The 26,682-nt window shown below is 36.4% G+C and overlaps 1 protein-coding gene across 12 annotated transcripts in view; it reads left to right on the plus strand.

The window, feature by feature from the left end:
- Positions 1-26,682, plus strand: part of SFSWAP (splicing factor SWAP) — a 91,150-nt gene that overhangs the window by 3,136 nt on the left and 61,332 nt on the right. For all 12 annotated transcript variants that reach the window (XR_012654713.1, XM_032805975.2, XM_032805979.2 and 9 more), the window contains 6 exons: positions 513-650; positions 9,034-9,119; positions 12,125-12,350; positions 14,122-14,234; positions 16,235-16,370; positions 25,829-26,066. Coding sequence is in view for 11 of the 12 variants with exons in the window: in XM_032805975.2 (XP_032661866.1) it covers positions 513-650; positions 9,034-9,119; positions 12,125-12,350; positions 14,122-14,234; positions 16,235-16,370; positions 25,829-26,066 (937 nt within the window). In the remaining variant the exon portion in view is untranslated. The remainder of the gene's footprint in view (positions 1-512; positions 651-9,033; positions 9,120-12,124; positions 12,351-14,121; positions 14,235-16,234; positions 16,371-25,828; positions 26,067-26,682) is intronic.

Genomic DNA, 26,682 nt, shown 5'->3' on the forward strand with positions numbered 1-26,682 from the left:
AAAACATTAAATTTACTCCCACTCATTTTATACTCATTCTTTCTGATATTATCTTGACAGTACCCAGTGGATTCGAAAAACAGGAGTCTTTGCCTATCTGAGAGGACCTCAGGATAGTTTATATATAGATCCACACAGAAATTGCCCAGATTTTGAGGGCAGACTGGGATTTGAAAAAACAAAACACCCCCCACCATCCTTTTAACTGTTCTTCTTTAACAGTATTGTATAACTGAACATTCTTGCATTTTCCTTAATTATCTTAGACTGTATAACCACAAAAATCTTTATCTCAGCAGGAGGAAATGACCAGCAAAAGGCACATGCATTCTGCTATCTTTGGTTTTCACAAACTTGCTGGCAAAAATTACTATGCCTAAAGTGTGAAGAACACAATTTTTATCTAAAAGTTAGGTTGAAAACATTGGTATAGTGTTTTTTTGTTTTTTTTTAAGAAATAGTGTAGATTAATTATTTCATAGTAGTAATTAGAATTTTCATTTTTCTTCAAGAGGAAGAATATAAGAGACTGAGTGAAGCTTTAGCAGAAGATGGTACCTATAATGCCGTGGGATTCAGTTATGGCAGTGATTATTATGATCCTTCACAACCCACGGAGGAGGAGGAGCAGCAGGCCTCCAGAGAAAGAGGTGAGGAATCAAAATAAACATTGGGGATTGGTAGGGAATGGTAAAAGCACTTTCACCTACCCTTACTACTTTTACAGTTGCAAGTTGTGAATCCATACTTCACTAAAATGTGCATGTCATAATTTGAGGGCTTTTTTAAAAAGTTGGTAACATCTCAGCAAAGCTCTTATAGAAGATGCTTCAGTGAGTTCTCATCTTAAGATTAATATTTTGAAAAAATAATCTACTTTTCCCAAGTTACTGTGAAATACCATACCATACTGTACCATAATTGTCAAGATAAAGAAACAGTAAACTTGGTGATGCATTATGTTTGTTTTTTGATTGTGTTCTTATTCACAAAATTCAGTAATACACACTGGGTCTACCAGTTCATTTATGCACATTACTCTAATAATATGGTCTATAGTTGTCATCGTTTGGCATTCATTTTCTCATGTTATGACGGTAGTTTAGGGAAGATGGTTGTGTCTTATGTTGGAGATGTCATCAAGCCCTCATTGACTCCGTTAACTAGTAAGGATTTTATATGAAAGCTGGAAGAATGTTTGTTTCACTATTTTAAAAACACATCAAATGAAATAAATGCAAAATAGTTACGTAAACTAAACTTAAAATTGGCTTGAAGGGCTACATTATGTTTGAAAATCATATTTATCTGAAAAGTTACAGCTAAGAACTGAAGTTCAAGAAATTAGAAAAACTAAAATAAGTTTTTTATGCATTTTGTTTATAATCAGTAGGAGGAAACTGACTAACTGAAAAGACCCCTGGAAACATAAATAGGGCAGCTGAAAAACCCTCCTACAATTGTATCAGAAGAATTTTGAAAAATTAAGATGTATAATCTGTAGTCTATTAATAAATGATTTTTAAAATTCGTCCTAAATTTTTTGAAATTGTTTTTCTTTAAAGTGCCATTACAGGAGTCTGTAACTGGCAGATACCATGACATTCAGAGTTGTAGTCTTTTATTTAATTTTCAATAAAAATACTTTGCATTTATAACAAAATCCACTGTGTGCTTTAAAAATATTGCTGTCTTGAGTGTCTCAGCACTCCTGATTTTTACCATCATCAGTTGGGGCATCTATGAATGTCACTACATTACTTAGCAATTTGAAAATGATTGCTTACTGCAGTATGTGAGAGAGCCTGGTGTTCTGAGACCCAGGCAATAAAAATGGATGATGGAATTAATCAGGGCTGAAGAAAGAGCTCTTGATCTGTACATTTCCTGGCATTTGTCTGTTTATACTTTGGTCTGTAATGTTTTTTAAAGTTTCTCCTATTAAATCCTTTCTGTAGATCCCTGTAGAAGGTTGTGTACGTTCTTACACTTTACTGGGACTGAACTCTCAATCCATGGCAGAGTCACTGTAGGGCCTGCCTGCCCCTTATTTTCTAATACGTTTTTCTTCTGTTTTTTTCAAGGCAGGGCCTGCAAGAGCTTTCTCTCGTCTTCTGCCTATTTAGCACTAGTTTTTAATCACTATGAGACAAGTGGCTATCAGCCGTCCGAGTAAATAGCATCAACATTTGTATATATGTAAAAAATAGTTTCAAGTAAGGCTCTTTTCCAAAGGAAGCCTTACTTTTTCTCAGTGTGAGCACTTTGTAGTGATGCTGTGACTTGATGAAAACATGTATGCCTAAATCTCTTGAAAAATCCAAGGCAGTCAATAACAAGTCTGTGGTTCATCTGCGTTCTCTGCCTCACATGGGGGAATTTTGTACAGCCTTGTGAGGTGAACAGTAACTACGTACGGTCATTATCTGAGAAGCAATGGCAGGGGTCGGCAACCTTTGGCACGCGGCTTGCCAGGGTAAGCACCGTGGTGGGCTGGGCCAGTTTTGTTTACCTGTCGTGTCCGCAGGTTTGGCCAATCGCAGCTCCCACTGCCAATGGCGGTGGTGGGAGGTGGCGGCCAGTACATCCCTCAGCCCACACCCCTTCCCGCTGCCCCCATTGGCCTGGAGCAGCAAACCACAGCCACCATCAAAATTGCTATGGTGTCAGCTAAGTTTAAGGTAAGTAACTTTTCAGTGAGAATCATTACCAAGCATATGGAGAAACAGATATTCAGAAAACGCAGAATCTTAGTATGTCACCAAGATAGACAACTGAAGAAGAAAAATACTGTCACAGAAGAAAGTCATATTTTGTAAGGTTTCTCAATCCGGTTAACAACCAGACAGCCACAAGTTGGATGAAACAGAGCCAGAAAGATGCACAGCTTGGCTGATTGTGCACTGAGGCTAGGATTTAGGCCTTGAATCAGAGATTTATATAGATTCAGAATGTGTCAGCGCTGCAATTTACAACTTATTCATGTTTGAAAGTTTTTGTTCACAGCTATTAGGACCCTTTCCATTTGCTAGGGAACATTTATTACCCATGGTGATACAATCCTACTTACTATATTATTTGTATTTGTTCAGTCTCACCTAGCTGGGAGATTCATGGAGTGAAAGACCCTTTCTTTCCTTAGAGAATACAAAGACTGAGGAAAGCTATTACCAATGCTGGTCCTCCAGTTCTTCAGTCGGGGCTCAATCAGAAGAAAGAGATGATTAGTGGTTCTGCATGCCAGGATTCACTAGAGACTCACAATGTTGTTCTGAAGGACTGATCCCACGTCTGAATTTCAGGAAGGATGCTGTGTTACCAGAGCGGGTCGCACATTGAATATCTGGGTGGTTATGCTGTTTTGATATTAACTTTACACAGAATCAAGTAAAGATCATGTTCATAATCAACACATCTCCGGTCAGATGAGCGTGCTACCGATGCAGAGTGATTCATCTTGGAATGAAGATGCTATCCATCCTCATATCTTCAGCTGATAAATCCATCAGCCTATTCACGTAGCAATACAGGTCTCTGTGAACATATTGCGCCATAGCACTATTACAAGGGATTGGCCCAGGCTGCTTGGGAAATTGGTCCTCCCTTCATGATGACGACTTCCCATGATAGTTATGTTCCACTAAAACAATAGAACTGTCAGTGAAAACTCATAAATGTGGGGAAAAAGAACTTTCACAGGAAGTGGACCTAAACTTCTGAGTTCACTCATACTGGAGTGAAGAATGACAATGGACTTTCAGAATTATTGTAAAACTCTGTTTTAGTTTAGGTGTCCCTTAATTTCTACGTGTATGGACAATGTGCACACGTATACAAACAGAGTTGTTTATAGATTTTTCTCCTGCTTGCTGTGTAGCAATAAGCAGATTGTTTCTCTTTGGAAGGTACTGGAATAGTATAATGCTAGGAGCCATATAAATACATAGTTACTTCTCTGGAGAACCTCCAAAGCAGCAATTTTCTAGACTCAAAGGCAATAATTCTGGATTGGCTTTCTCATTCCAGTAACTTTAATAAAACATGCCCCAAAAATGTTGAACAGCATGTTTTCAGATCTATAGGTCGACTGTGGAGGGCACTTAGAAGTTCTGTACAATAGAAGGGCGAGGCTGGCAGTTAAATGGGAAGAAAAACATGTGTTGTCCACCAGTGGCTTTACGCATCTGAGGGAAGTCTGACATGCCAACTGAGCAGGTCCACCATGATGCAAGGGAAGTGAAGCGTCAAGTATCTTTAGCCAGAGAGTGGTTCTGTGGGAAAACCCCTTGGTAGAATTATATCAGAAGAGAGTTCAGAAATGAAGAAGTTCGTTGGAAGGAAAAGACATAGAAACCAAAATTAACCAAATGGAAATTCCAGCTTTGTGTGCCTACTCGTTCTGTGTACACTGGAGAGAAACCATAATGAAGCAACTGAGTTGATGCCACTGGTACCAAGAAAACTCAAGACCTTTCTATATATTCAGACTCTTAGTGGCAGAGATTGTTCAGTGCAAGATCCAATACTTTATTAGAACTCGGTCTTTCTCAAGTAGGCTGTGCAGTTTGAGAGAGTTGAACAAAGTATAAGGTCATTTTAATCACTGGAAAAGATGGTATCGACTACGTAATGGAAGCATCAACAAGGATTTGGAATTTTTTATATATGTATATAAAAAGGCAGAAATATAAATGCCAACAAAGTCACATTATCAGTTACTTTGAAGTTCTTACACACAGATTGACCATTGTACTCAATGTAAGTTCTGTCAATCACTGCAGGTTATCTGTTGCAGGTTTCTTTTACTCAGCAGGACCATCAAAGTTAACCAAGTGTCTCTTTGTGAATCAAGTAGAACCTTTTGACTTAAAAATAAGGTATGCTTCTTTGAAACGTAACTTGCTTTTCAGTACTCTGATATCACATCAGTTTGAGACCATCATTTCTATTCATTTTCCATGTTGTTGCCTTTCTGATCAATGTAACTTGGCACAGAGATTATCTGAGCTATTGTAGCTGTATTGAACGTAAGTCCTTCACAGAGATAATTTTGAAGGTGTGTGCAGACCAGAGTTTCATAGAAGGTGGATAAGGAATTAATTTCCTCTCAGGAAATATTACTCCTATTTTCCAGTGTTCAGAAAAAATAAAATTCCTGGCTTAGCCTGCACCTTCCTTCCTGATGTTCAGAATATTTGAAATCCCCCCCCCTTTCTGTGTAGATGCATGGGGAAACGCTTCCTATTCTGTTAAGTAGATCTGAATGCCTCTTGGAAAACAAGGCAAAAGGTTTATAACCTCCATGGGAATTAGGACATATTCGTCAAGATTAGTGGTCATTTTATGGTCTGAAAAGGCCTGAGCAATTTGATGAAATCTGTAAAGCAGCCACATGATTATCAGCTCACTTCAGAGCAGCATTATGAGATCTATCTCTAGCTATGTCTTCACTGCAGAGTTAACTCAGCTCAAGTGAGAACAGCGACATTACAAAATAACACAGGCTGCACAGAGTGATTGTTAGCAGCTGTCAAGTTTTACTAACTCGACTTGTAGCCTGCACCCCATAAAAAGCCAACCAACTTGTCATAAAACCACTACCGGTGCAAATTAATTTGGCCGCTTTCTGCAGGGCATTATGTTAGTCTTCAATTACATTAAGGGTCGGTAACCTTTCAGAAGTGGTGTGCCGAGTCTTCCTTTAGTCACTCTAAGGTTTCGCGTGCCAGTAATACATTTTAATGTTTTCAGAAGATCTCTTTCTATAAGCCTATAATAATTAACTAAACTATTGTATGTAAAGTAAATAAGGTTTTTAAAATGTTTTAAGAAGCTATATTTAAAATTAAATTAAAATGCAGAGGCCCCCGGACCGGTGGGCAGGACCCGGGCAGTGTGAGTGCCCCTGAAAATCAGTGTTTGGCACTTCTAAAAACCATTTTTTTTTTGTTTAAACATCTTTTAAAAAGCCCTCCTTAAATAATGGTATGATTTCTGTCAAAAAGAAAACATAACACCTCCCATCCTTCCCTTCCCCCCCCCCCAATTCTTCTTTCACTAAGTTTAAATAACTGTAAAGTTTTATAATGCTAGAGTACATTGCATCAGATCTTGCACTGCATTTTGAGAGTCAGTACTGCTGAAGGGAAACAGATGTTCCTAAGGCAGTTCATTAAAATGGAATCCTGACAGTGAACTTGTTTAAATGTACCTTGCGCAAAATACTTTTGTAGAAACAAACGGAGGTAGCAAAGTAGATTTTCTTGGAAAAGGGAAGACAGTTGTTATAGCAGATGAAAAGATCTATCTTCTGTAATTTGCTGTATTTTACCGTGCTATGAACTTTCAACAGAATGGTGCAGTTAAGGTTTCCCTTAATGTTGACCTGTGAATTGTAAACATGCCCTATTTACAAGTCAGCATGGAGCAGAAATTTAGTTACTGGACTATATACACCAGTGTAACCTGTTAATGTGAACTTTGGCAATCACTTTAAAGAAAGCGATTTTAATCTAGTTCTGTTTTGGAAAAGTACATAACAAGCTCATTACTTTAAAAAGCCAGTTAATCACAATTACAAATTTACAACTCTTTGCTAGTGTCAAGGGGTAGCCTAAACTTCTTTAGTATAACTTTGCTTCCACTTTCAGGGTCTTATTTTTCTTATCTGCAACATTTGACCTAAAATCCCCTGGACTTATTTTTTTTTTTTTTTTTTTTTGAAAGAGTAGAAAATGTTTGTAATTTATTTTGAGGCTTTTTTGTAATTGCCCGTTCTGAACTATGGATGCCAAATAAAGCAAATAGTTTGTAGGTCACGAACTTGTAACAGACTTAGACTCCGACTTTCCACACAAATAATAAAGTAGTCAACAAAGCCATCATATCTGCATCCCATCAAACACGTCTTCCCTAGAGGCCTGAACAAAGTGGACTTTCAGTGCCTCCCCTGAAGGAGGGTTCTGGTTTTCACAGAAGTTCTGTGCTTTCCTATTCTACTCCTTCTTTCTTTATTTCCACCATAAAGTAATTATTTTTATTTGGATTAAAGTTTAAATCAGAGAGTTGTTTTATTCAGAATGAAATACCTCAATTAACAGTTCACTTTCTGGATTTTTTTTGATGTACATCTAATACAGCAAATGACAGATTGCTGTTTTCTGCAGGATAGTATGGAGGAGCAACACTCGCTTCAGTTCTAAAGATTACTAAATAGAATACCATTTTAATGTTGCAGTCATGCTCTTCTTTGTACTTTTATCTTTTAATACTTTCATATCTTTAAGTTAATTTTCAAAAATGGTATTATACATAAAATCAAATGGACAAAACATATTTTTCTAAGATTTATTAAATATACAGTAAAAAATAAATATGTTCTGTATTATTGCTTCCTTTTTTATATTTGTGCAAAATAAAGTTTGTATAATGTAAATCTATTAAATATCTACAGTTTTATTCCAAAACAACGTGAAATGAAAGGAGCAGAGGAGAAAGAGACCATTACAATTCAGAGAGGGATGAGACTTGTAAGAGTTTAAATATCATTTCTTGAATCTTCCACTTAAAGTATGTTCAGCTAGAGGGAAGCGTTAGCAGTGTGGCCTACAGCTGTTTGAAATCAGACCAGCATGTCTCCATGCATCTTTCTCTAATGTGTGAAACTGTGTAGCATTAATATATCGTAGTAGAGGAGAACTGTTGCTTTTTTTAATATATTTGCTTTGTTTATCTCTTCATATTAGCAGTATTGCAAATATTAGCAGTATTTTTCATAGGTCACTGAAGCTGAACACAAATAATAAAATATTGAACCTCACTGTGTTGATTGAACTGCTTGGAAGTACAAAAATAAAATGCTGTTTATGTTGCCCATTTTCTCATCCAATCCTTCTCACTGTTTGCATTCTCTAGTTTGTCAAGGTGAGAGTGGATTCAGTCTTGTCTTGAAGCTATTTAAGTCTAAACTAGTAAAGTGGAGCCTTCTAAAACAACGACTAGTTAAAATACACATTTTCTGTGCAAACAGTAACTACATTTTAATAAAGTAAATATTTAGTAGAGGGCAAACATTTTTAGTCACGTATACTTATTATTCCAAATAACGGAAAGCAATAGAAACTCACCTTTGTGTTTAAAAGAAACAAAACAAAAAACACTTTTTCCCTCACATTCATGCTTGTCCTGATCCTGCAATGCATTGCATATGAGTAGACATATGTGCCCACATAGAGCCTTATTGAAGTTAATGAGATTACTCACATGAGTAATCTGCACATGTGCAAAAATTTTGGTGACCTTGGGAACATAGGAGCTCTTCAACTTGCCTAGTCGCAGAAAGGAAATTTGCGCCTTAATTTTGGAAGAGAAAAACTTATTTAAAAAAATAGACATAGCAAAGTGTTTCAAGATATAACGAATGTTCCCTGCAATATCAGACTTGTTTATGTTCAGTGCTGGATCAGGAGTTGATGATTTGTCAGATATTCAATCTTTAATAAGCCACTGGTACAATATCCTATAACTCAAAATACCGGTCCAGTGCTTAATATAAGCAAGTTCCATGTTGGAGAAAAAAGCACGATAGTAATTAGCATAACTTGATTCTTAACGTCCAGTGCCTTTGGAGTCACTTCATGGTGAGTAGTGCAAATACTTTTCAGCACTTGTCCTGGTCCAGCAGTTAGAGCAGGGGTTCTCAAACTGGGGGTTGGGACCCCTAAGGGAGTCGCGAGGTTATTACATGGGGGGTGGGGGGTTACGAGCTGTCAGCCTCCACCCTAAACTATGCTTCGACTCCAGCATTTATAATGTTGAATACATTTAAAAGTGTTTTTAATTTATATGGCAGGGGTCGCACTCTGAGGCTTGCTATTTGAAAGAGTTCACCAGTACAAAAGTTTGAGAACCGTTGAGAATTCTGATTCTTTGAACCACAGATCCTATCAGTATTCATAATTTTAATACATATTTTGTATTTCTAATTTTTGACTAGTTCTGTACTGTAGCATTTCGCTTTGTCATTTACTGTAGAAGCAGCTCAGGCAGAAAATGTCGAAGAAAATGAAGAACCTTTCATTGCTCCGTTGGGACTGAGTGTACCCCCTGATGTAGAACTGGTATGTGTGTATATTTAATACTGCCTTTATTGCTATAAAGTTTTATGGCCATGCATAAGGTTTTAACTGCATTTTTCCATTGACTTTGAGTTACAATCTACCCAGCTATTTTAAAATTAGTGGGTTAATTTTAACTGACCAAGGTAATGTGGAATTAGAACTGTCATATTTTACTTGCTCCATTGAAAAAGAGTGTAATTTTTGTTGTAATGTGCTTTTAGCATCACTTACAGTATTGATTAAAGTACTCTGGAAGAAAACGTAATTGTTTTTATATTTATTTTTAAAATTGCAAAATGTATCCGCCAACAAACAAGGTTATGTGCTTATAAAATGGCAAACTTTTGCAAATTCTTTAAAATAAAAGCATAAAGAACCACATTAATATAATTTTTATCTATCTTCTCATTTGGAACAAAGATAAAACCTTGAGCAAAAATGTATTTAAATTCAACTTAATTTACAAAAAAGAGGAAAAAAATTTAAAATAGGGCTTGCACTAAGTAAGCAAACATCAGCTATAGCCATGTTAGAGAGCTCTTCTATGATGGAGTGATGGAGAAATGAATAAATTCTAAGAAATATATCCCTTTATTTTGGGAACATCATAACCACAGAAGTTTTGTTTTCATTCAGTGTTGTCACCACAGTCCATGCAATGTAATTTTTGAACTTGATACAATTTACCTGTTTTCTATAAAACAGAGACTGAATCAACTCTTCCTTCTTCATGGAAGTTTGATTTCACTGAAGTGAGGTACCATTGATGGTTGACTACATTTGTAAACGCTTGGAATTCAATATGTTTCACGTTTTGTATAAACAGAGATTTTTATGATATAAACAATCCCTATGTATTATAGAATATTTTGAAAATGTTTCTGTGGAATTGCCTCAGCTCAGAGGCAACAGATTACTTAGCAATTTGCTGATGAGATCTTAATTGGCAAAAATTACTAGAATTCTGAGTAAACACTGCATTACTAGTACAATAAATACTGGAACACGCAGTATACCATAGCGTTGTCTTCATTCGGTATTCATTGAAGTATTTCATCCTGTTTAATGTTGGTATCATGTGGTACATATCAGAGCTATTCATTTAACAGATCTTATATCCTTGTTTTACCATTTGAAACTTTTGTTTTATTAATGTCATGTTTTTTCCAAAGGTTTCTGTGAAATGTTTATGTAATGAAATTACGGTAGACGTATAATAATGTGCCATAAATATATCTTCAATGCAATTGTCTTGGCAGTAGGGTTTCTTTGTTATAAATGTTGGAGGTTGAGTTGCTGTCAGTGGTGGAACCCATTAAATTGTATTTTCCCATTGGTACATTAAGAATAAATCCAGATGAACTACTGTGACCACAGTGGAATCTCTTCATTCTGGGCTCCCATTTCTCTCTCCTTTCAATATCGTTTTTTCTCACCTGGTAGACTGCAGTTGTGATACTGCTTTTTGATTTTATGAGGGCATACAGATGGCTGATGGTGGTGTGCCTCCAAGGACCCTCTAGAAGTTGCTAGGGTCCTCTCTTAAGTTTGTGACATGTGCCAAGTGTCATCAGTCCTTTTATCAAAAAATCCAAGGTTACTATCTAAAATGCAAGTTTTCTATTTTTTCAGAGTTACTGTCAATCCCAAACCCCATTTTTAAAAATACACTTTATTTTACAGGCCAGTAGTACTAATAATCTCAGTAATAAGTTTCCCTGTCAGCATAGCAGTAATTAATCATAGCATATATTTTTCAGTGGCTTGTTCTGAAAGGAATACCATGAACTCTTTCTCTAAATATACTAGATTTAGAGTTAAAAATAAGTTTGATACATCTTCTGCCTCCTGCTGATATTTATAGCTTCGATAATATTTTCCTGTTTTGTTTCTCTCGCCTATTGCTGCTCAAAAGGGCCACCAGAGACCAACTAATTAAATGATTGCATTGTGAAACTGGCTGTGCACATAGTTCTGTCAGATACACAAGTAAAGAAACTGATACTGTAGAGAACTTCTTTGCTAACTTTTAATTATAATAACCTCAGGTGTTACTTGTAACAGTTGGGGAAAACATTAAACAAAAGTGTGATTATTTTTCAAGTTAATATTTTAATAAAGACTTCTGTAGAAATAAACTTGCCAAAATAAAGATCCTTTATGTTTCAAGGTGATGTAAACACAAATATTTTTCCACATTTAAACAAATGGCACTAATCTTAATAACATGGTTTGCCTTAGCTATTTTGAAGTGGAATCTTGCTGTGCTCTACTCAGATTTCTGTATCTGTCTATTGGTGCAAAAAATGTAAAAACACATAGAATGAACCATTAATGTGGCATCTAGTTCTTCTTGGGTATCAGTAATCATTTTAATTGTAGAAATTCATCATGTGTAGTTAAGAAAAATAGACTTAACCAAGTAGCGAATTAAATAAAGACAGTGAGCAGTACTGTTTATGAAGCATTTCAATTCTTAAATTACGTTCTTGTTCTCCAAATGGTTTGATTTTATTCAGAAGTGTGGGGGGCAGCTTTCATTCGTCCTCACTAGTGAGTGAGAATGATGTAGTGCTGTTTAGCTTTATTCCTTGAAAAAAGCATTCAAACTTTGATATGTTTGACTGTGGTTGATTGTGGCAGCACAGAAGAATTGCAGTTCAGAGGACACTGTTCAGATATGATTTCCTGGAGGAAGTCTTGCTACTTTATATCGATCTCTCTACCAGCGTAGGACACTATTTGCATACTTCGAGAGTATTGTTAATTGCCTTCAGCAGAAATAATGGTAACTATGTTGAGAGAGACTAGTGGGAGAAGTTTACAGGAAGGAAACATAGTGAATCTTCAGGGTTTGTTCAGATATGGAAGCTGAAGAAGCTTCTTCCAGATATGGAAGCTCTTCTTTTGTTTTAACTGTAGATAGACGTCTCACTAATTTACTTAATTGTTCATGGATTGATTGGTAAAATATGTTCATAAGTATTTTTACTTTGTTCCCATAGCCACCAACTGCAAAAATGCACGCAATTATAGAGCGTACTGCAAATTTTGTGTGCAAGCAGGGAGTTCAGTTTGAGATTATGCTGAAAGCCAAGCAAGCCCGCAATTCTCAGTTTGACTTCTTGCGATTCGATCACTACCTCAACCCCTATTACAAACTCGTTCAGAAGGCTATGAAGGAGGGACGATATGCTGCTCCTTCTGAAAACAAAATGGAAGAAAGAAAGAGTAAGTTATTGTTTGATATAAAATGCATGTTTTGATCATGTGTGGTTTTATAAATGTTCTCTGCTTTATTTTGCAAAAATGAGGCAATTACCTGAACTGGAATAAGGCAGGGCCACATGCGAGTTACTACATTCTGTCTATGTAAATTACTCCAGCAGCTTCATTTGAGTAAGGTGGTGATCACTGCCTGTCCTAAACTGTTGTGCATTGCTGCTACACTTCTACCCCGATATAACACCACCTGATATAACACGAATTTGGATATAACACGGTAAAGCAGCGTTCCGGCGGGTCTGTGCGCTCTGGATCAAACCAAGTTTGATATAACACTGTTTCACCTATAACGCAGTAAGATTTTTTTGGCTGCTTATTACCTCAGAAGTGGCTGAATGTCATGGGTACATGAAGTGATCATTGTATATAGCCTGCTTTTGGATGAAAGTTGCCACATGTTTGTAAAAATGCTTTTGTTTGGCTTGCTTTCTGCACCTTTCTGGTAGCATTTGCTTTTTGTAGAATTAATTGCATAATACTGTTTTCTAAATCTTGTGCAAAGGTAAAAGAACTGAAGTCTTCGTTGAATTATTTATTGATCTTTGTTTCCCGAAAGGGGAATACATTGCGTAGAGGGGGAGCAGGGCAATCACTGAGAAAGCATTCAGCTAATTAATACACAGGAAATACTGGTTTACTTAATGTTGACAAGTTAGTTATATGTAGCACCAGTATGTGTGAGCTGCAATATTTGCAAATAAAATTTTAGAAATATGTAAGTAGTACTGTCAAAATAAAATAGTTTAAAAATCTGCCGTGCATCGGCGCACCCTCACTCTAATATGGAATGCTCACTCTGTGAAGAAGAAAAGAAATAAACAGCCACATTTTATTTTTTTAAGCTGTCGTCCTATAACTGACATTGTTACAGTGCCTCAGGACAAAGGAAGTTTACTTTTACAGCAAAATAATTTAAAAAAATCTCTAAAGGGAGAACATTTTATATTATTCAGATCTAAGAGCTGCTGTGGTCTTGGAGCACCTATAATAAATTCTGTTCGCTTCTAAAGTCTATTAGTCCATTGGAAAAGTACTCCATGCAACTAAATATTGGTCTTAATTTGATAGCTAACCATGCTTGTTTGTGTCTCTCATTTTTAGTAGTCTGCCTGTAAGACAGTAAATGGTTTTAAGACTTCCGTTTGTCCGATAGATTAATAATTTATGATGGCCAGTAATGCTACTGTGCCTCTTCTGTTTTCATCCTTTTTTCAGAGTTTAATAATCTGTAGCCATGGGCTTGGCCTACACTGTTGAAAAAACTTAAAACATAAAGCCTTCAACTACATATACAAGTGAGAGTAGAAATTTACTTTACACATAAATTTCATTTGAATTTGAACTGCTGTAAATTATGCTTGTTCAAATATGTATGCATCTGTTGCCAACTTTTAAATGGTCACAAGAGCATTTTAATTGTATTGTGTAATAGTTTAGTTTGTCAAGATTCATTAGGCTTTTCATTTTTGTTCTGTAGCTGTTACTGAAGATAAAAGGAGATACAAAATACCAGATTTAAAGAACTCAAAGTTCATTCACACATTAGAATTTCTGTAGGTTATTCCTTGAATGACTGAGTTTCTTAAAGCCATAGTTTCTAATGCTGTTCAAAATTAACTCTATTCCTGCTCCCTTTCTCCCTACTTGACACCTCTTAAAATGGCAAGAGAGAGAAATCAAACTAAAATCCCCCCTCTAAACATTGGCTTTTATGTAGATGCAAAAGTTAACTCTGATGAAGAGGAGGATGACGATGATGAAGATGGCAACTACCTGCATCCGAGTCTCTTTGCCTCAAGAAAGTGCAATAAACTTGAAGAGCTTATGAAGGTAAGCCATCTGGAGAATGGACTGTCTTTTGTTCTCTTTGTAGAGTATCAATCACAGTGGGATCCTGGTCCATGACTTGGGTTCCAAGGTGCTACTGTAATACAAATTACTACTACTAATAAAAGGTATTTGACCATATTAAAACTATGGTTCTAGGTTGTAATGCTTCAAGTTACAATTTCTGATTTGTATCCAGTACAGTCTTTGTAATGCCATACTTCCCTTGCTTTGTTGACACAGCCGGAAAAAATAGAGCCTACATATTGGTAAAAACTTGGGAATATATAACTTCTGTGCTTCAGTTTTCCTGCCTCATGCTTTCTTAATTTCCTGGACACCCTTGCTAATTGCCAAGATTAGTAGTTTGAATAGTTAGTTCTGTTCCCTAACAACCAGCCTTCTCCTCTATTTTATTTTATAGTGAAGTAGTTGTGCTGAAATTGTGACATACTTTTAATGATAAAAATCTTATGTCCCAAGCACAAGGTTGAGCAGCACAAGAAGCTGGGTTGTGAAAGAGAAACTTCTCAATCACAGATCTGCTGCAGTATTAACGTTGATTTAGAAATTATTGGAAAAAAAATTGCTTTTTATTTTCAAGTTAGGTTTGCCCTATTAGGAAAATAGTTTAACATTTATTTCCTGATCACTTGAATAAAAAAAATCCTACGTGAACCCTGACATGTAAATCATATCATTTTTAGCAGTCTACTTTTATCTTTGAGGTGTTCTGACTTTGAATACACCTTTTTCTGTTGCATAACAGTAAAGGATTGTTTTCATATTAACTATGTATCAGCGATAAACAGTTCTTTAAGAGATCTTGTCCCTTCATACATTGTCTCAACTTTATGTTTTCTTTTTACACTTTGATAGAATCCTAGTATCTAATGATGGTTTAATTAATGTTTCCTGTATTTATTCAAGATCCCTTGCTAATGGTAATGGCATAAACAGCTGTAAGAATGTAATGGAGACTAATCTTTCACTTATATTTTTGAGGATGTTCAAGGGGAATGGTAAAAATGCTAACTGGCCAATAATAAAAAACCCTGGCTGGAATGATTTAGTTGGTGTTGGTCCTGCTTTGAGCAGGGGATTGGACTAGATGACCTCCTGAGGTCTCTTCCAATCATAATATTCTATAGAAATACCTCATATTTTCACAAGACCCATCACTGATATTTAATGCTAGCTTTGATAGCATGTTGCTTGTAAGGCAGCTACAGAATTCCTTATCTTAGAGGTTTGTTTAAAAATGTAGAAATACAGGAACTCCTCAGTTAAAGTCGTCGCAGTTAACATTGTTTCGTTGTTACGTTGCTGATCAATTAGGGAACATGTTCATTTAAAGTTGTGCAATGCTCCCTTCTAATGTTGTTTGGCAGCTGCCTGCTTTGTCCACTGCTTGCAGGAAGAGCAGCCCGTTGCAGCTAGTTGCACCACCTCAAGCAAACTTCACACTCATCATAGCTGTGAACAGTATTAAATTTTTTGTTTAAAACATATACTGTTTGTATATATAATATAGTTTTTTGTCCGGAGAAAAAAATTTCCCTGGAACCTAACCTCCTACCCCCCTATTTACATTAATTCTTATGGGGAAATTGGCTTCGCTTGACATTGTTTCACTTAAAGTCACATTTTTCAGGAACATAACTACAACACTAAGCGAGGAGTTACTGTATGCTGTTTTATCATTCTTATTGCTCACTTCAGGTATGCTTTTGTGATAAATCTAAGACTTTTCAGCAGGTTTCTAGCCAGGGTGACACAAAAGGTATAAAGGATAGACCTTTAATGTGTGAGAGATCCATTCAGACTTGTGTTCCGAACACTGTGTCATTATTTCTCTAAAGCATAACAGTGAGGCATTCTGAAGTCATTGGGGGAAGGGGGTGTGTTGTTGCTGTTCTTCGTCCTCAAATTCAGAAGTGCTAAATGCTTGTAGTTAAAATTGTTGATCAAGTGTTAAATTGATGTCATTACAATTTCTGCAGCCTTTAAAAGTGGTGGATCCTGATCATCCACTTGCAGCACTTGTCCGCAAAGCTCAGTCTGACAATAATTCATCTACCCCACAATCAGCAGATGGTGGAGCCATACAGACATCACAGGTGGACTATCCTGCAGATTGTAAGTACATTGTGACACAAAGATTATAGTAAATGTGAGAACTGTCCTTTTTATAGATGAAGGTAATGAGAGGTGATAGTATTGATCTATCTTTCCAGATGGATAGTCCTTTTATCTAAGGACTGGTAACTTTCCAGTGTAAGTTTTACACCAAGAACATTATTTTTCTGGTTTCTTAATTAAGCCTTGAAGAGGTTCTGTTTATTTTTATTTTGAGAGAAAATGGAATTTCTTTTATACCATATAATTTCAGCAGTCACAAATCCAGTACCTGTACCTGATTTCCTAGGGGAGTGTAGGCATATGGAATCTCAAGATCAAGCCCCATGCTTTCTTGCACTGCTGTATAATTGGTAGTAATTTATCTTGAGATCGCTTAATAATGAATGGAAATTACTTGGATTTATACTAGGTCCGTAGTATATGCAGATGGGTGTCTAGTAGGAATGAACAAAACTGTCAATGCGTTCAGTATGAAGTACACTAGCAATATTGCACATATATATAAGTTATGCCATCAGTGTTTTAAACTTCCCACTCTTGGGTGCTAACATAGTAGCAATAGAAAGAAATGCCTCTTCCCACCTCTGGACACTTCCATTCCATGGTTTCATCACTCCCTAATTGAGATCACTCCGGTCCACCTCATTCTGTGTAGAATTGACTAATGTATTTGAAACTACAGCTTATTTAGTGTCCACCAAATTGCTTTCTGGACAAGAAAGACCAACATGAACATCTCACACCAGGCCTCCTGTGAGCTTCTCAAGCTCAGTGTCCAATTCCAGATTCAGTTCAAAGTTCTGGTGGTACTCCACAACAAGTATTCCACTGGGTTGAGGCCTACTTATTTTAGAGACAGATGAACCTATTGAGAGAGAGAGAGACTGAATGCTCTGTTAATTGCTGATGATTGAATCAGAAATGGTCTGTCTTCATGCTGTCTCAGTTGCTGCTATGTGCCAGTTCCATTTCCTTGTCGGTTGCTCTTACCAGAGGACAGATTTCAAGGAGATTCAGAGGACGGTTACCGTTGTAAGATCAGTCCTGGTACTAAATTTGACATTACACACAACTCTTGGAGTTCATAACCTTCTGTGCATGTTACTATTTTTTCCAGACTCAAAATGAGAACCACAGTAGATGTTGAAAACAATGTACTTGTCCCACTAACAAGATACCCATTCCGTGCTGGCTGTGCTTCATGATGATCTAGTGGACAGTCTCAGAGAACATCTGATAGATGTACAATTTTCTCATCCTCCTGCTAGTCTTGTCACAAATGCATCTGCAACTGCTATTTTTTGATTGGCTGAACTGATCAGTTTGCTCAGAATATCCCAAAATGCAGTGACTGATTGTCCATATGACCCAACTTGTTCAGTGCCTCCTAGCATAAATTTCAAGTGATTATCCTGGAAAATATAAGCAGTACAATTTTTTTGAAATCTATGCCTGAATAAGAGGCTTTATAAATGTGAAATAAGATCTCTTTTGAGCCTGGGAAATGGAGAACTTTGAGAAAGAAAGTTATTTATTTTGAACGTATCTATGAACAGGGAATTAGAACCTGTGAAGTGTTTTCTGTATTACGTGTCTCTCTCGATCACCTTTTGCCCATAAGTGGGACAAGATTCATCAGCTGAGAACCAGAGAACTGACACTGTGTCAAGTTTTACCTCTCCAGTTTTCTGTTCATTTGCCACCATGAAAACAACCAACCCTTGCTTGTCTCCTTGTAGAAACATTCTAGTTTGGAAAGGACAAATAATATCATTCACGGCCTATCATAAGCCTTTCTCCCAAATCTGGACCGTAGCGTCCAAAATCTGGGTGCTTAGCATGAACCTCCAAGCTTAATTACCAGCTTGGATCTTATCTCGCTGCCACCAGACAGAATTACAGCGCCTGCATCGCTCTGGTCACCCCCCAACTTTCCCTGGAGGGAACACAAGACCAGAAGCCTGAGTCTTACGGCAAGGGAATACATCCACTTCCCTTCCCCCTCCCTTTCCCACCCGACTTTCCTTTCTGTTGCTAACCTGAGAGTATGTGATGCATCTCTTACATCACAATACCCAAGAACATATCTTCTCTACTTCCAGCAAAGAGACAAAACCACCAAATACAGGAAACCAGAAATGGATCTCCTACTCATCTTTCCTCCTCTCACCAATTCTCCTGGTGCTGCAGAGCTTACCTCCAAAAAGAAGAAAATGTAGATCTAACACAAGAGAATTCCCTCCCTTGTTCCTTAGGCCTAGCCTCAGAGAGAAAAACTTAAAATCAAGTTCTTAAAAGAGAAAAACTTTATATAAAAAAAAAAAAGAAAAGAAAAAAGAATCAAAATTTCTCTGTATCATTGATGAAAACAAATACAGGATCAATTGCTTAAAAAAAATGAATAAAAACAGTCTGATTCAAAAAGAGATCCAATTTGAAAACATCAGATCAAGCTACCACACATTAAATACGAGTACCCAAAAACAAACATAAAAAGCCTATATTGTTTTTCTAACCTGTACTTACAATGTGGAAACAAACGCTTAGAAAGATAGAAAGAACTTCTCATATGAGATAGAGGGAGACAAAAGACTCAGACCCCAAAAATCCCCTCCCTGACTTTTGAAAAATCCAGTTTCCTGATTGGTCCTCTGGTCAGGTGTTTGGTTCCCTTTGTTAACCCTTTGCAGGTAAAAGAAACATTAACCCTTAGCTATCTATTTATGACACGGCCTTCCTTATGGAACTCACTTTTTATCAGAATAGTGCAGATGTTTGTGAATGTGGCACAGCTTGTTAACTACCGTCAATTACTATGATTTATATATAAGCCTGTGGTGATTTAAGATCTGCCAAGTTTGCAAGGTGGGAGACTTTTTTGAAACGTTGTTCACTGTATTAGAGTGAAACTGCAAAGTAGTCTACCCTTGAGCATGCAGCATGTATAACTATCTTACACATAAATGCTGTTTATTGCGTACCATGTTATTTGTGCTATGGTTTTGAAGAGGATTGAGTATTGATTTTGCTAAAGGAATCAGTGTGTGAAACACTGCATAAGGTTCTTTGTGTTTGGGGTTTATTTTGGTTATGGGTTTGGAGTTTGTTTGGGGTTTTTTTGTTTTTTTTTGATTCTCCCCGCCCCCAACTTCCAAAAATATGGCTTTGGAGAAGAATTAGTTAATTTGCTTTCACTTTTAGTGTAGCTCCACAAGAAATACTACTGTAAATGCACTCTGGCAGCACTTTAATGCCAGCAAGCCTCATTAAATACTCAGCTCATTATGCTTGGTTTCCCTCTTTGTTTTATTGTATAGATTTAAAGAAAGCAGCTCTAACCATGGGTTGTATATGAGCATTGACTCCATCTTCATATGATCAGTCTACTTTTCAATAGACCAAATGCACAGAGTTGCTGCCTAAATGACTTCAAGCTTTTATCAAACGAAGTACAGCAGGTTTAAATAATTTCTGAAGTGTTTTAGTGATCATCATGTAACTTGATCTTTCTTGGTAGTAAAAATTACCTGGTAAATTGTTCAAAAAGGGCATAAATTAGTGAAAATTATTTGTATTTATAAATCCCCATTCAACTTGGGAGAAATAAAACCACCAATTAAAGAAAATAGCAAGGTCTTAATAGTAATTTTGGATGATTGCACTTCATATTACCTTTTTCTTACAAAATGGCCTTTTCTCTTAATCTCAAAATAGATAGCATGGAAATAAAAAAGGTCCAGCAAAAGGTGATCCTCTCCTAGGAGAGACTTTAAAAGTGAAGTCAAGTTAGAATGCAGAGCAGTAGGAGATAAAATAGAGTGGTAGTATAAACTATATAACTAAAGAGAAAGTGTTATTCATTTCTGTGATAAATAGAAGACTAAGAAACGATATGATGAAACTAAAGCATCAAAATTAAAATGTGTAAATAGAATAATAGTTTGATGCAATATAAAATTAACTTGTGGAACTTGGTATTGCAAGATACTGTTGAAAGGGATAGTTTTAATCTGAAAACAAGATTACATGTAGGAATAGGCATAGCATAAATTGTTGCACTAACTAGAACTAAATTACAAAGGGCTCTTCATCTTCATATTTCTGACGATAAAATGATCTCTTGGGTGTCTCTTCATGGCATGATATTGCTCAGTTATGTGTGTTAGTGGTTAATGACAGTTAAGAAAAACTGTTTTTGGCAGTATCCTAGTAATGCATTCTGGTGATTGCCCTGTTAACTTGGGTTACATGGGTTACTGTAACGTCATACTGATGTTAAAGCCTGTTAAGGCATGACTGTTGTTTTCTTGATTAAGATTTTATAACTAAAGCTATGTGATGCATTTTTTCAAGGGGTTTATAGTGCGCTCTTGGTGGTTATTCTTTCAGACCCTGATCTTGCTGTTGACAACATTCAATAGCCCTGCGCTCATGCAAAGCATTAATTTAAACATCAATCCTTAACAGACTTAAGTGTTTTGCTTTAAAATGTTGCAAGCATTTTTTAACCACCTGGGGCAAACAGTGTACTTCTATCTTATTGCTTAAAGTTTGTGAGTTGTATTTTGTCTAGATTTTGTCTGCTTTTGGAAGCTGACAACCCTTCAGCTTGTTGATGCCATCACTTAGTAAAGAACCTTTTGGATAAATGTCTTAGCAAGCTGAGCCAGTCCTATGCAAGCTGCATTTAAACTGCAAATCTGTAAACTGTTAATAACTTGATATTTCTTTTTTTGGGCATTAGCTACTAATTAGTTACTTTCTAAGACCTTGCTGCATTTAGTAGTTGGAAAAATTCAGATTTCCACAATACCTATATTAAAATCATCCACAGTTCTTGCACAGTATTCATTGACACAGTCATCGGACTAAATTAAGCTCCTGCATAAGAGGATACAGGTTTCCTTGAAGTGAAAGGGAGATGTGCCCATTTATGTGTAGAGGATCCATTGTAGCATTGTGCTAATCTTCATTTAAAATGTTTGCTTTGTAGTAAGTAGATAGGTATAAAATATTTAGGTAGGGCAAAGTAAAGGGTAAATGGGTTACCTAGGGAGGTGGTGGAATATTCATCCTTGTAGCTTTTTAAGGCCCGGCTTGACAAAGCCGTGGCTGGGGTGATTTAGTTGGTGTTGGTCCTGCTTTGAGCAAGGGTTTGGACTAGATGAGCTCCTGATGTCTCTTTCAACCCTAATCTTCTATGATTCTCTGAAATGCTAGAAATTTGAAGGAAATTTGTCTACTTCCACAACTCAGTGGTAAGAAATTGAACATCTGTCTTTCTACTTTATGATGCATAAAAAAGCCATTGCAAATTTTTCTTACTGGGGGATAGGGGATGGGAGGAATATTGAGGGGTTTTTTTTACATTAGAAAGTCAGATGGTGTCCAGTTTGAGAATTCTTTGACTGTGGTTGTTTATGTGATAATTCAAGATAATCTATGGCCGTCTTCTGCAATCCATTAAATAAATCTGAATATGTCATGAAAGATGACATGATTGTTTCATGCTATCTACACAGTAACATCATGGTAAGTTAGGATGGATCATACCTGTGGCTAGTGGTTGATGTTTCTAGAGAGGACTGAATCAGAATCCAAAACAGTTGAATCCAAATCTGGAAGTTCATTTTGATGGCAGCATTCAGGCTCAAGTCTTTAATACAAGTCTAGCTAGGTGTCTGGTAAATTCATTGCTTTGAGCTGATTGCTTGTGACCTACATTCTCAAAAGAGTGGGTAGTGATTTGGGGAGATTTAATTTTGAGACATCTTAAAGGGTCCTAATGTTCAGAAGGCAAGTGCTTAGGATTCCTTAAATATATGGTCCCTTTCAGCTGTTTTGGGTTTAAGCAAATGGAAACTGAGGCACTCAAAATGCCAGTTATGCTTAAATTTGTCATTTTCTATAGTTCGTTTTCTTCAGCTCTCTAAGCAGGCATATTTTAAATGGCTGAGCGGTTGAGGTGAGTTATTCACACACACAGTTCTGTCAAATGCATCTTTTTAAGGGAGGAGCGTTGGAAGATCTGTTTCACAGTAAAGCAGCTCTTTTGCTCACTAATGAGTTGAATTTTGTACAGGTTAAAAGTTTATTTTGCAATTTTCAGATCCACCAAAAGCAAAGTACAGCGTACATGATGAAACAAGATGGTCTAGAGACCTTAAATGAGCCCCTCTCGAGATTAAATAAGGAAGTAAGCAAGTAACAGATTGCAGGGGTATTCTAGATTTGCTAATTATTAGAAAAGAAATTTTTTTTCTAGGGTTGGTTTTTGGTACTTATACTTTCAGGATCCAGCTGTCATAATTTGCTACTTAACAAAATCAGAACATAGCAGTGGCTCTTCCGTAAATGTAGGGGAAAAAAGGAACATTTTTGTTTTTATAATTTTTTCCCATCTAAATGACATCTTTATTATGGTGTGGAGAATATATTATATGTGCTTGTGCTTAAAAGTTATATGTTAAAAAGGTGGTGATAGGACTAATTGGGGAATTTTGTTACAATTATATCCTTCCGTGTATAAGCATTGAATCTGTTTGGCTCTGTCTGTACAGAATATGTTTCTATCTTGTCTATCAGTAATTTAGCTTAGTAAATCGCAGTGCAGTACAATTTGTTTTTCTTCAAGACACATTCAAGAATTCGATGATAAATTTTAGAATCGCATCCCTCAGAAGCAAAGCAGTAACAGCTATAAATTTTTCTGTAGATTGTTGTCTCAGAATCTTCTAAACACGATGGCCAGGTAGTCAACCTTTTGCTCATCTATGGAACGAAGTTCCTCGGTGGTGATTTAGTACCAATAAATTCAGTGCATTTAAGATGTTGAATGTGAGTCTTTTTTCTCTTGCTATCTTTTACTGTAAGGGAATATCTGGAGATGTGATAGGCTCTCTGCTAAATCAGGCATTCTATTAAGCAGGGATGGGAGTAGTCAGATAATTAGACAATCAAGAAATGCACCAGTCTTTCCATATACAGAGTATTGGATGTTAAACGTTGGTCATAATTTTCAAATCTGTATCAAGTTCTAAAAATTTACACATAATCCTGTTTGTATTTTGCAGAGTTTTTACTAAGTCACATCTGAAATTATTGCATGGATTTTTTTTCTGTTCCATTGTTTAAATTTTACAAATATTGCTGCATAGTAATTGATAGAATACTATCAGATAAAGATTTAAGTTTAAAGTCAGATAAAGATTAAACTAAAATTTTGAATTTTGTGAATGTGAAATCATTGCACTGAATTTCCTTGGTTTCTAAATCTGTTAAGCAACATAACCAGCTATTGATAAATCACTAGCTAAAAGGTGTATCGTTCTTACTGCAGTACTTTGCGCGTATTATGAGTAAAGTTTGGGGTAAAGGAGAGGGGAAGGATTGTGGAATTTCAAAAACTAGACATTGCAATTTTCCGTGGTAAAATAAAGAACCTCACGGAATGACAGGAACCTCTTGAATTAAAACCCTGTTGAGCTAGATGGAGGTAGTTCATTTTTCCGTGCATTTGTGGAATACCACCTTATAGAAGAACCAGGGCAGTTCTCCTGTACAGGCATGGGGCAGTATATGAGGAACCTGATACACTCTCTGCATTGAAGCAGATCAGCTGTGTGGGGGTTTCATTGTTGTCAAAGATGGGAATTGGGGGCAGGCCTGCTGAATTGAAGATTCCTCATGCTTATACCATGTGCATTTACCTGTAGGAATCTCTCTCAAGTTGAAGCCCTGGTTCTCTTTTCTGTACTTCAGAGATAACCTCTTTGATCTGAGAGACAAGTCTAGCGCAGCTATTACCATTCCTATGCTGCTTCGTTATGGAGATTGCATCTTGGGTTGCCACGTTTACCCCCCAGTTCTCTTTTGAGACTATTTGGCTTCCACTGGATGCCATTTCTTTCGCAGTACTCCTTTGTTTATTCCTTGGTGCAAGACAGAATGCAAGGGACAGCTGTGGTAATTCTACTGTTAGATTTTAAATATGGGTGAAATACAGGGCTCATGAAAATGAAGCTTTTAAAGACCTGACTTTACAAGTATGTGCCATTCAAACTTCCTACACAGGTCTATTGAAGCATCTCAAGCTTAGTGTAAGTATCACTACTTTTCTAGTCCTGAGCCTTTCTAGACCAGCCTTTCTAGACCTGCCCTTCACCCAATCATCATACATTTTGCTTTGAATAGAGACTTGAGTTAAGCTTAAACTCTCTCTCCAGACCTGAACATCTCTGAACTTTGGAGTTTGTCCTCTCTGCTGGAGAGAGAAATCCACTGGCAATGGGATGAGACTAACCAACTTATTTTCACAACTGAAAATTATGCTGTTCATAACTAAACACCAGTGGCACATTCAGCTGGTGTTTAGTTAGGAACAGCAGTGGTACACCAGTGGCACATTCAGCTGGTGTTTCATAAATGAGGGATTCATACATCTATAATTAATAGAATAACACATTAACAGCTGTGAATTTTGTATTTTTTGTCTCTTGAGAATGAAATTATAATTTTGTTGTGCCACTAGCGCATATGAATTATGCAGGCTTTTGCAGCCCATGACAGTGAGGCTATAAGCTAATGCTGAAGTATTCTAAATAGACATTCCTCTGTAAGGCATATTCCAGCTACAACCAAAAACGCTTGCAAACTTTAATGCTTCAGGTTTTGTGCATGCATATATAGTTTTTAAGCTAATTAATTGGCAAATTGTTTCTTATTCTACATGACTGGATACAGATTAAATTGTAACTTTAAGTCCAAAAGTTTGTAATGCGGCTATATCTTTAGTATTAAAAGGAGGGAAATTGATTAACCAAGCAACCTGGATTTTTGGCAGTTTATGTAAACTAACATTTTACTTGTCCTGGGTAGTCTGGAAAGATTCATTAATCTTTTTTTCTAAAAGTATTTAGAATTAAGTAAACTTTACTAGAACTTTTCTGTATTAAAATTAATTTTACTCTACTAGTACCTCTCTGATTAATGTTCTAATTTTCTTTCCTCAAATTAAAGAAGCTGATTTTGAGTATAAAATACGGATTATTTTTCCTAATATTTACAGTGCACATATGGTTTTAATTTAGCTAAAACTTATAAAGTATTAACTTTCATGAAGAAGAAAAGCAGGCTAACATGCAATTTATGTGCCTTTAGTGGTTCACTTCATTGCTCATGCCTCTTTGGTTTCCAGTTGGCCTTGGATGTGCTCTGATGCCATGTTCAATATGTCTGTCTCATTTAATCTAAATGTGTTGATGTGAACCATATTTCTTTTCCTATACCAAAAGAATAAATAAAACGTTACTTGATTTGAAATATGAATCAGTGACATTCTAGTTACCGTAGCAGTGCAGAAAATCTGTTTGTTTTTTTTTTACCATGTGCTTTTTCTTCAAACTTCCTGAACTGTTGATCTTAAAACAAATGGGGTTTTTTGGATTTCTTTATAGCAACAGTGGCAGCCATGTATTACAGTTACTATATGCTACCCGATGGAACCTATTGCCTGGCACCTCCACCCCCAGGAATAGATGTTGCTACCTATTACAGTGCACTGCCTGCAGGGATGACTGTATCAAGCACTACGGGAGTAACATCAGTACCTCCACCTCCTGGTACTACACCTCCACCTCCCCCAGATACAACTGATTCCAATAGTGGGTTAACTTCTACTACACCTGCTCCGAGGTACCATACTTTCATGTTATATGTATGTTTCCTATAGTCAGCTTGAAAAAATATTGTTTTTAAGCAATGAAAGTTTAATTTTAGTTTCACCAATGTAATGGAATGTCTCTTATTGACAGTATCTAGGGGCGATGGTTAGTTTGGATCAGATGTGGTCAGGAACACACTACAAATGCATTGTAAATTCCTAGAAACATAATTATTACCACACACACAATCCATTTAAAATATTAAATATGTTTTTTTCCTGCATGAAATTGATCCATATCTGAGGCATGTTTAATTTAGCTGTGTGACATTAAAAACATACCAAGTTAGATTGCTTGTGATCACTTAGACGCCTGTAACAACTGTTTTTGTTTTAAAGCAGCTTGGATTATTTGCACCACTACTGTATAAACCAGTGTAAAATATTTTGAAACAATTGTATTAATCGCTGTATTTATGATTTGTTTCCAGAGATTCGTCAGATAACATTGATGCAGAATCTCTCATTTTTATGAGACTAGGTGAACCAGATGATTGATTGCATGTATGGTTTATCATAATGAATTTTTTGCTTGAAAGCAAATATTTAATCTCTAGAAGTACATAGCAGCCCAAAGAGTGAACTTCT

Source organism: Chelonoidis abingdonii, chromosome 22 (assembly GCF_003597395.2).
Source record: "Chelonoidis abingdonii isolate Lonesome George chromosome 22, CheloAbing_2.0, whole genome shotgun sequence".
In the NCBI taxonomy this organism is placed as follows: Eukaryota; Metazoa; Chordata; order Testudines; family Testudinidae; genus Chelonoidis; species Chelonoidis abingdonii.